The sequence below is a fragment of the Hylobates moloch genome, unplaced genomic scaffold (genome assembly GCF_009828535.3).
Source record: "Hylobates moloch isolate HMO894 unplaced genomic scaffold, HMol_V3 SCAFFOLD_3, whole genome shotgun sequence".
Lineage (NCBI taxonomy): Eukaryota > Metazoa > Chordata > Mammalia > Primates > Hylobatidae > Hylobates > Hylobates moloch.
The window spans coordinates 29,070,731-29,082,359 of NW_026652278.1; the positions used below are offsets into that span (position 1 = coordinate 29,070,731).

At 39.4% G+C, this 11,629-nt stretch overlaps 1 protein-coding gene across 1 annotated transcript; it reads left to right on the forward strand.

Moving 5' to 3' along the window:
* The first annotated feature begins 468 nt into the window (after positions 1 to 468).
* LOC116478576 (uncharacterized) lies at positions 469 to 5,686 on the forward strand. Its single transcript, XM_032169910.1, has 3 exons — positions 469 to 611; positions 3,577 to 3,732; positions 4,974 to 5,686. The coding sequence occupies exons 1-3, from the start codon at positions 564 to 566 to the stop codon at positions 5,145 to 5,147; spliced, it is 378 nt and encodes a 125-aa protein (XP_032025801.1). The 5' UTR covers positions 469 to 563; the 3' UTR covers positions 5,148 to 5,686.
* The last annotated feature ends 5,943 nt before the right edge of the window (positions 5,687 to 11,629 follow it).

Consider the following 11,629-nt stretch of genomic DNA (forward strand, 5'->3'; position numbering starts at 1 on the left):
TCTTTTTCAAATTTATTTTTTCCTTTTGCTTGGGGCAGACACCAGGGGCCCAAAATGGGAATTTGGTACATTGGTTAGATGGCTCAAAATGCCAAAAGTCACTATAGAGAATATTGCACTACTAATCCATCTTTCCTGCTAATCCAAAAGTCAAATAAGTCCATGGAGGGCTTTTTTTTCCTCTAGAATTTCAGGCTCCCTGAGGGCTAATTTCTCGGAAAGCTGCATTAAACTAATAGCACCATAAAAGGCCCATTGTGAGATGTAATTGGTTTGCAGGACTTTCCTAAAAAATAATAAAAAGACTGCCAGAGGCAGTTTCCAAAGGTCAATTATCTTTGTGTTGCTTGAGTTGAGTGGAGGTCAGTCCCAGAATTCCACTTTATAGGCATATTAATCAAAACTGGGCCTGCCCACCCATCTGACCCCATCAGCTGTGAGGGAAGTCACAGGTCCCACCCTTAAGCTGGTTGCCAAAGGGTGTTTTGGGCTCTTCTTTTCCCAAGAAGAGACTGGCCCATTGTCACCAATGCAGAGCTGGAAGCTGAAATTGTTAAGGCAGAATGAAAGGCAGAAAAGCACATCCTGAGCACCAAGAAGAAGATAACTCGGTGAGTCACGCAGGCCATGGGGCAGGCAGTGTGCTCAAAGACCAGGCCAGACAGGGCCCTATTCCCAAGGAGCTAGAGAAGTGGTTGAGCCAGGACTCTTGGTTATATTTGGCATAAACCAACTTAAAATAGATTAAGCGAAAGTGAAGTTTAGTTGGTAACATAACTGGGAATCTTAAGGATGGATGGATCCAAGGGCTCAAACAATGCCAACTGTTCACTCTCTCTCTCTCTCTCTCTCTCTCTCTTTCCCCCTGTCTATCTCTGCCCTGCTGGGCCTTTCTCTCAGGCAAGCTCTCTGCCACGTGGCAGTCAAGCAGACATCAGGCTTCTTGCCTGTCTTCCCCATTGAGCTATCTCAGCATAAAGAGGGACTTTTTCTCCTACTGTTCATCAATTCCAGGAAAAAACTTGCTAGTCCTGTGTGGTTCACATGCCTACTCCAGACCAATCATTGTATCCAAGGGGTTGTAATTATCTGATTTGCTGAGACTGGGTCACATGTCCACCCCTGCCCACCCACTCCTGGTTTTACAGGAACAGGGTTTTCTGCTTTCTCCTGCTCAAAATAAAATCTGAATAACAATTGCTCTTGCAAGGCCCTAAATTCCTAAAATAATGAATTACTCTCAAGCCCTAGAGTATGCAAGTCTCAATAAGGATGCAAGGAAAAGTATGGAAGGATGTGCCAAAATATTAACAATGCTTATGCCTACATGCTAGGTGTGACTTCTTTTTACCCTTACTGTGTATCATGTTTTCTAATCTTTCTGCAACGAAAATGTATTGCTTGTATAATTTTTTTTTTTTTTTTTTTTTTTCGCTCTGTCACCCAGGCTGGAGTGCAGTGGCACTATCTTGGCTCACTGCAAGCTCCGCCTCCCAGGTTCAGGCCATTCTCCTGCCTCAGCCTCCCGAGTAGCTGGGACTGCAGGTGCCTGCCACCACTCCCAGCTAATTTTTTGTATTTTTAGTGGAGACGGGGTTTCAGTGTGTTAGCCAGGATGGTCTTGATCTCCTGACCTCGTGATCTGCCCACCTCGGCCTCCCAAAGTGCTGGGATTACAGACGTGAGCCACCGCGCCCGGCCTGCTTGTATAATTTTTAAAAGGAAAAAATAATGCTCAAAACTTATTTATCTAATTACTCTGATTCTATATGCACCAAGCAGCCCTTTGAGGACCTAAATTGGTTTCCAAAGTCAACTTTGCTACTAAAGAGAGATGGGCTGACCATCCAGAACACTCAGTGGCCATGTCTTTTAATAATGATACTCAACCATGCTAGAGTATCAAGTCTTGGATATATGTATCTCCTGCTCGCAAAGTGCCAGCTCAACAGCCAGCCTCTTCTTGGCCCAATCTGATGGCAGCATCATGAGGTCCTGAAGGATAAAAGTGTGTGCCTTCTCACAATAGCCCTGCTGTGGCTGGCCACATTCGTGGCTGACCACAGAGCAATTACTCATTAGCAGCTGAGTAAAAGCCAGTGCATTTTCTATCATCTACATGAAGGGATGGTCTCTTGATATAATCAGTGACAGTTCACACTGAGTATGAAAGGGATGTGCGATTCCTGGGAGCAGCAGCAGAAATGTTCCACCTAGGGTCAGGAGTTCCATAAAGAGTCATTTCTGTGTTGGGAATAAAGGTGGAAATTATCAGACCTTTGAAATAGCTGAAACTTAGATCTTAATATTTGAATAGGATCAAAGCGCCTTGGCATAATACAGTACTTTTTATGGACTCCTTTGTCACACAGGTATGGAGATACACATGTATTCAGTCAAAAGTATTTTTAAATTTTTATATCTAGGCTCATCTTGGAGGAGAGAGGATTACTGGCCAAATAAGGAATAAAATTATTAAAGCCCGGTGATGCATCTTAGATGTGAAACTAAGTGACTAAATACCAAGCTACATTTATAATATTCACATGGACCCTAAACCTGGTATTTTTCCCAAGAAAAACAGCTATTATTCATAACTAAACTAACGTTTACCATTCATCTCCTATGATTTATCCCTATTATTTTAAGTGGTCTCTTACAACAACCCTAAGAATTTTTCAAGATGGGAAGTTAATGAATAATACTAGTGATTGGAAGAACCAGAATTTAACCCAAGTCTGACTCTGTCTCATCCTTCCAAGATGCCTACATACCCTTCTCAGCAACACCCCAACTATACCTGCATATAGTATGCCCATCTGTAGACATCTCAGATATGATTAACTCATGTAGTATTTGCAGGCCACATTTTCTGCACCTTCCACATATTAATATGGGGCCAGTGGAAAGGGATGCCAAGTTAAAAAAAAAAAAAAAACTCAATTGAAAAAAACAGAAGGTAGAGTTAACTCTGCAAGAGCTAATTCAATTTAACTCAAAGAGTCCATCTTACACTACATAGAAAGTACCAGCTGAACAGTGGGCTCTGAACCAGCTTGGCCCTTTCTGGCTTAAATACAGCCTCATTGGAGGAAATTTCCTGAAGTGTCATGTGGGCATAATTCTAAACATAATGCTAAACATCAGCAGGGAAATAAGCCCTGTGGTTATAAATCCCATGTGAAATAGTAAAAATGTTTCTGACTAGATAACAGCGTGACACAACAATGTTCCACAAAGACAAACATAAATGTAAGTTGCTGCCTACTTTAAAGAAGAAGAAGTAGTGACAAACTCCCTGCAGCCACTTTGCCAAGTCCTTCATATTAGTGCTTGGAAAGTTACAGGGCCCAGGGTCTGTTCTCAGACAACGCTTTCTAGGAGGGGTGCCGGCCAAACTGGGTTTATTTCTTCTAATGCTCAGGCTGGGGAATGTACAAATCTTTCTTCAGAGGTTTATAGAAAACAAGACTGGCTTATTGAGAGTATGGCTTTTTGTTGTTGTTCTTTACAATAACAAGAGGATTTGGATACACACTTGGGTTTACAAAGTATAAATCCTGCTTAAATCTATAGAAGTTAAAAAGACGTGATGGTTCTTTGGAGAAGAAAGCAGCACCTGAGTCAAATTGCACTGAGCAATGTTCTTTGTTGTTGCGAGATATTGATAAATCTCCAGGTCTTCAACAAGGGGAGTCAAGAGTAGGAAACTCATTTCAAATCATATCTCAGGTAGGCGTCTGAACCGAAATAAGATGAAAGTCATTAATTATTTTTCTATTAAGCCACCTAGTACAAGTGGAATCATTCTCTCCTTTTCTTATTTTGACCTGAAATCTGTTAAGAGCCAAGATTCCTATTCCAGCTCTTCAGAGAACTGCACAAAACTGTTCATTTCTTTTTTCCTTAATGAAAACAAGATGTGAACAAAACTGTCACTTAATATGTTAATTAATACAGGGAGATATAATTAGCTGCTACAAGCATTCCTTTCTCATCTCAACCATCACTGACACCAAGGAGGTTAACATCTCTGTTGCTGTTAGGGTAATAAGCCACCTGATGGATAGGTGTGTTCTGCTTGTCTTAATTTGGTCACACAACATCTCAAACTAATTTCAGAATAATCTCCCAGATCCTTTTCACAGATAAAAACAGAGGCAGAGACAAAATGCTTCCTCGGTCAAATTTTCACATCTGTAAACATAAACAGCCTTATACCAAATCACTTAACTTTCCGTAAAAACATAAATATGGGTCACAACAGTAAGACTGCCTAAACTTTGCAACTCAGGGCAAAGCTAGAACAATCTCTCCAGTAACAAACTAAAGAGTGCTCAAGTATTTAACCACCTAAACTAAAAACCATACTATCACCAGTTTACATAACACCCCAGAACAAAAAGATTAAAACACCATCTTCACTAGGCTGTGTTTAGATGAGGTCGTGCACTGTTTATACTATACTTGGCTTTCCTTTTATTTCAAGAAAATCAAGGCCATTCGACCACAAGATAAAATCCAGGCATGCAGTTTGCCTAATGGTGAGCATGCTGCCCCTTTAACTGCATCATTCCCTCACCCCCTCTCCACCCTCTCCATCTGAAACAAAACACGAGCTGCTTGTCTTCCCATTACCTTCTCCTGTGACCAATTTTCTCCCCACATCTCTGGTCATTTCTCACCATTGCCTGTAGCTTTACATCTTCAGTCAGTTCACTGTAGCCTTTGCATATTTTTTTAAATTGGATGCTTTAAGGCAGTTGTCTCAATATAATCAGTTATTAGGTATAATTACCTCTTTACGGGTAGAATTACCATTCCATTAAGTTTATTAATTCTTCAGGAAAGTGGCGTTGCATAATATTTGAGTTGGAAGCACTTCTTCCAATGTCTTTGCTCCAAGCTTCTGCAATACACAAATACTGTCTTTGATAGCCCCGATTCATGTCTTCTCTGCTTAAACACTCCAGGTGACAAGAAGGTTACCATATTTGAGGCAGCCTGTTGGGTTGCCTGACTGCGAAAATCTATATAACATTCTGCCTTACATTGCTGGAGACTGTCTCCTACAACTTGAGTCTTTGATACTGGTTTCACTTTCAGGAGCTCTAAGAATATGCCAACTCTCGCTTCTGAGTTGGTGACCCCTCAACCAAGAAAGGACGGTGATCTCATTCCTCTCAGCAGAAGTGTTGAGCTCAGACAACTATGAAAACCAAAAATCACCCCAGGTAGGTTGAGGGATTGAAGAGAACCAGAGAGTGGCTCATTCGTAAGAAGCAGCTGTGATTTGGCACCATGTGAGCGTTGTCAGAGATAAATGAAGATCCAACACTGCCAGAGCTTTCAAATCTCCAAGAGAAGCATTCAACCTGAATTGGTATGTGAAATGTCTCAGTTTTTAAAAGTTGACAAGCAAATCAGAAAATAATTTTAAACACCATGTAGGCCCAATGAAACACATCTCCAAGCCAGATCCAAATCACAGAATTCCAATCACAAGTTGAAATCCACTTCTCTAAAATCTTTTCGTCTCTGACCGGGCATGATGGCACACGCTTGTAGTCCCAGCTACTCAGGAGGCCAAGGTAGGAGAATTGCTTGTGCCCTGGAGTTCGACGCTAGCCTGGGCAACACAGCAAGACTCAGTCTCTAAAAGTAAAAATAAAATATTTTCTCCAAACTAGAGGTGTGGTGGTTTCTACAACAATGGCAAATGTTTGGGATCTCTTTCGATTTTTATTTTCCTATACACTGGCCTGCAGAAATGGTTAAGTGTCTTGATGAGAGCATGTATTTGCATTTACCTGAAGGTTTTCTTTTTTAAAGCATTTTAATCAAGCTTATGCCCCATGCAAGGTTGCCTGTATGAATACAAGTTAGATCGTTATAAGTTATTTAGGTAATAAGCCAACATCTAACATCTCTGAACTGGGGTTCAGAGAGATTATTTAACATCTCTGAACCTTCATTTCCTCATCTTAAAACAGAATTTAAAAAAATATCTTCCTTGGTGGAACTTAATCACTACCAATCCTTTCTGGGCTGAGGTTGCTCCAGAGTTAGTGACTTGCTCCCAAAGAACAAAGTCAAGAAAGAGAGAAACAGTGATTTTACAGTGGGAAACCTGACAACACTACCTTAACCAAATGCTGAAAGTGAACATCATCAGTGAAGTTGTGTGGCTATCATATACCTCCTGATATGAGGGACTTTGCCTCTGTGATATACTTCCCAGAAGGCCATAAACCAATCTAATCATTTTAAAAAAATAATAATTTTATTTCAGGGGATATTCTACAGAACAGTGTTTCAAGAAGGAGAAAGTAGTCAGTTGGAGCAAATGTAGTTGAGAGATTGTATAGGATTAGGACAGGAAAATTTCTGCTGGATTTAAATGTTTACAGAAGTATGTTGGAGATCAAAGCTAAATTCTAGAGAATTAAAAAGTGAGAAGGATACAAGGAGCGACAATGGGTTCAAGAAGATTTTCTAGAAGAGAAAGACTTGGGGCGAGCTGAGAGGATATGAAATCAAGAAAGACTGTTGTTTTCTTAATGGGTCATGCTAGTACAAATATCTGCAAGATAGTGGTAATGAGCTTGTAGAGGAAAAACCGATAATGCAGGAGACAGGTGATAAAGCTTGCTAAAATAGCAAGCCCTTGAGAAAGTGAGGAGATAAGTTCCAGAGCACAGGAAGAGTTTGGCTTTTGATAGAAGTAGGGGCATAGGCCAGGCACATTGGCTTACACCTGTAATCCTAGCCCTGTGGGAGGCTGAGGCAGGAGGATCGCTTGAGCACAGGAGTTTGAGACTGGCCTGGGCAATATAGTGAGAACCTGCCTCTAAAAAATTTCAAAAACAAAATTTTAAAAAAATTTTTAAAATAAAAAAAAGAAGTAAGGGCATGTCATGCTTCTTAATGATAGGGAAGTAGAGAAGACAGGCACCACTGAAAGTAGATTTGTAGGTTTGTTGGTGGTGAAAGGAGTTAGCCAGCTTGCTTTAGGCAAACAGTAAGGCAAGGAAAGTTCCCTGGAGAGCCTCCAACCCACCCTGCAGGTACTTGCACCAGATGTTTTGTGCAGATAAGGGAACTTGCACAAGGTGCTTGCCTAAATATGCCCACAGCAGACTAAGGGCCTGTATATGCACTAGGGGAATAGCGTGGAGCCACTAAGAATTTGTGGCTTATACAAATAGTGAACCCAGACCCATCAGCTTATATATAAAAGCCCTGGTATTCCACTGTGAAGGAGGCAACTGGGAACCTGCTTTCAGGACCCCTCTCTTTGCTGAGAGCTTTCCTTTTGCTTAATAAATTCTACTCTACTTACTCTTCAAGTGTCCACATGCCTAATTTTTCCTGGTCGTGAGACAAGAAACTGGACCTAGCTGAGCTAAGGGAAAAAAATCCTGCATCAGTGGGAAGATTATGACTTCAGCATTCTCAAAGTATGAAGCAAGCCATGAGTTAAAAGTCAGAAAGCAGGTACCCAGGGTGGTAGAAAGAAGGCAGTGGAAGCACACTCACACTAGGAGAGTTGCCAGTCCATTCCAACAGAGATGAGGGTCAAGGGAGTTGAAGTGTTTTCATGGAAACAATAACAATTGTGAGCCACAAAATCTAAGCTGTATAAGAAGGGAAGGGAAAAACGAGATAAATAGTAACAAAGTAGGGGAGCTGATGTTTTGAAGGGCTCAACAAAGTTGGAGAACAGTTGTATTGGTTATTCTAGACCATATTATCTGGAAGATTAGGACGCCACTGTCAGACAACACAATACTTAAAACCAAGATTTCAAATCACTTAACTTTCCGTAAAAACATAAATATGGGTCACAACAGTAAGACTGCCTAAACTTTGCAACTCAGGGCAAAGCTAGAACAATCTCTCCAGTAACAAACTAAAGAGTGCTCAAGTATTTAACCACCTAAACTAAAAACCATACTATCACCAGTTTACATAACACCCCAGAACAAAAAGATTAAAACACCATCTTCACTAGGCTGTGTTTAGATGAGGTCGTGCACTGTTTATACTATACTTGGCTTTCCTTTTATTTCAAGAAAATCAAGGCCATTCGACCACAAGATAAAAATTCTCAAAGTATGAAGCAAGCCATGAGTTAAAAGTCAGAAATAATTGGATGGTGACATGAGGTAGGAGGGAGAAAAAGTTGTTGGAACTGAGGAACTCAAGTAACTGAGAGCCCTGGGGCATTGGGTGAGTCATCCACATAGTTGCTGAAGTCACCAGAAGCAATAAGAGATTTAGGGATGGAAAAGCAAACACTAAGCCAAAGGGTAAGGCCCTTGGGGTGTTAGGAACATGGCCAGGAGGTGGGTAGGTAGATGAATGCAATCTGAAGGATTGGTGGATGGTAGAGCCAGGTGGTCCAAATTCAAATACATTGACATTCAGAAGAAAAAAAAGAATAAGAATAAATGCAGTAATGCAGAGCAAGGATGACACCTACTCCATATTCTCAACCTGAAGAGCATGGTGTATGTGAGATTTAACAAGAAAAAGGTCTACATATAAAAGGGCTACAAGGGTAGCAGGGGTAAGCTGGCTCTCCTTTAGGGCAAGAAAAGAAAGGGGAACTTCCATTCAGAGAAAAGGTTGAGGACATAGGGAAATTTGCCAACCACAGGTAAGAGTTCAGAGGGCACAATAAGGTAGAGGAGGGATGGGGGATTGGGTAAATCCAATTAGATTAGAGATTGAGGTAAACCATGATGTGGGGCATGATAGGATTAATCAAAGGGGCTTATCAGTTCAAGTCTTGCCTCCAGAAATCAAGTTCCACAATCCAGGAGATTGCTTCCTCTCCCTGGTGAAGCTGTGTGTGTATGAAGGGGACTTCTCTCATGGAGGAGATACTGTACATAAAGCAGCTATTCTCAAGCCCAGCTGAGCATCAAAATCACCTGGGAGCTTTAGAAAATCCTGATGCTTATATCACACCAAGGACAGTGAAATCAGAATCTCTGGAGAGGGACACAGACATCAATATTACTAAAAGTTCCCCAGGTAATTCCCATGTACAACCAGGTTTGAGAATGCAGGGTCCTCTTCCAAAGATTCTGTGGTGAAGCCAGACATCAGGGTTTTTTAAAGCCTTTGTGATGGAGGCTATTCCTGTTTTTGTTATGCTTATTAAATTCCTGGCTGGGCATGGTGGCTCACGCCTATAATCCCAGCACTTTGGGAGGCAGAGGCAGGAGTACTGCTTGAACCTGGGAGGTGGAGGTTGCAGTGAGCTGAGATTGCACCGCTGCACTCCAGCCCAGGCAGCAGTGTGAGACTCTGTCTCCAACAACAAAAACAACAACAACAAAAAAAAAAATTCACTTGCACTGTCACAGTGGGAAGGAGACAAAGGAACTGTCATAGAGGAAAGGTGTTATTTTGGAACTCGAGGAAGAGTTCCTGGCATTCTGTCTCAGATGAAGTGTAAAAAAGATTAATCACTGATGTGAAAGAGACAGAATTGATACAATATACTTTAATGGCCATTCAACTTCCTAATATCTATTTAAAGAGCATAATATAAGGCCTCATAATCCATTGAAGATCCTTGACCATATCCACTCAGACAACAGTTAAGCAATTTCCATGATGTTTATTATCCTTCAACTGACCACTTAGAACAATATTTTAAAACTTTCCAGGCTATTATTAGGAGCAAAGAGATGATTTTAGGTAAGTGCTGACAATTATTGGCACTTACTATGTGCCAGACACTATGCACGTATCACATGTAATCTCCTATAATCCTCATAGGAATTCAGTGAGATGGGTGCTATTATTACTCTCATTTTACTAATGAATATCCAAAAGCTGGAGAGGTTACTTAACATGCCTGAGATCAAACAGCTATAAGAGGAAAAGTGTGCATTCAAATTTAAGAGACATCTGCACTCCCATGTTCAGTGCTGCATTATTCACAATAGCCAAGATATGAAACCAACCAAAGTATCAGGCAATGAATGAATGGATAGAGAAAATGTGGTATATACACACAATGGAATACTACTCAGCCTTGATAAGAAGAAAATTCTGTCACTTGCAACAACATGGATGAACCTGGAGGACATTACACTAAGTGAAATAAGCCTGGCACAGAAAGACAAATACCACATGATCTCACTTATATGTGGAACCTAAAAAAGCTAAACTTATAAAAGTGAGAGTAGAATGGTGGTTACCAGAGGCTTGGAGGATGGGGAAAGGGTATGGGAAGATGTTGATCAAAAAGTAAAAAGTTACAGTTAGACAGAAGGAATAAGTTTTTGAAGTCTATTAGTTACAATATGGTGACTATAGTCAATAAAAGTGTATTGTATATTTCAAAATTTAAAATAAAAATTTTAAAAATGAACCTCTAACCTCACATCCTACATAAAATTAACTCTAAATAGGTCATAAATATGAACATAAAAGCTAAAACTATAATCAAACTTCTACAGAAAAATGCAGGCAAAATTCCTTACTATCTGAGTAGGCAAAAATTACTTAGACAAAACAAGAAAAGTACAAACCACATCAGAAAAAGAAGAACAAGTTGGGCCTTATTAAAATTCAAAATGTCTGCTCTTCAAAATACACTGTGAAGAAAATGAAAAGGTAAGCCACAGACTGAACAAAAATATTTTTAAATGTGTGAGATGCATTTAAAGCAGAGCTTAGAGGGAAATATATAGTTTTAAAGGCTAAAGTTTTTTTAAAAAAAAGAAAGGGCTAAAATCATTTGCCTCAAGAAGCCATAAGAAGATTAAATTAAACTCAAGTAAAAAAAAAAAAAAAAACACTAAGTATTAGGGCAGAAATCAATGAAATAAAAAAAAACACTGACAAGAAAAATCAAAGAAAGAAAAAGCTGGTTCTTTAGAAATATCAATAAAATTGTATTGAAAAATTCCTAGCTAAATTCATCAAGAAAAAAAGCAGAGAAGATTCAAATTACCAATATCCAGAACAAAATAATCACTTGTTCAGATCCTACTAATGTTAAGGGTAGTAAAATAAGTATTTTTTAAAACTTTATGTCAATAAAGTCAACAATTTATATAAAATAGATAAATTCATTGAAAGACACAAACTATCAAAAGTGACACAAGAGGAAACAGAAAATCTGAAGAGCCCTATACCTATTTAAAATCTTTCTATAAGAAAAAATGTAAATTCAGATTGCTTTACTGGCAAATTATATCAAATATTTAAGGAAGAAATACTACCAATCTTACACAAAGTAGCTCAGGAAATAGTAGAGGAGGAGCATTTCTTAATTCAGTTTATGAAGCCAGCTAAACCTTAATACTGAAACCAGACACAATCATTATGAGAAACGTACAGACAACATCCGTCAGGAACGTAGTTGTATAAGTCCTTAACAGCATATCAAATCTAATCTGATTTAAATCGAATCCAATACTATGTAAAAATGATATTATGACCAAATGTTGTTTACCCAAAGAGTGCAAAGTTGGTTTAACATTTAAAAATCAAAGTAATTCAGCATGTCAATAAAAGAAAAAAAAATTAGCCTAACACATGCAGAATAAGTACTGATGGAATTCAATATCCATGTCTGATTAAAACTCAGCAAATAAGAAAT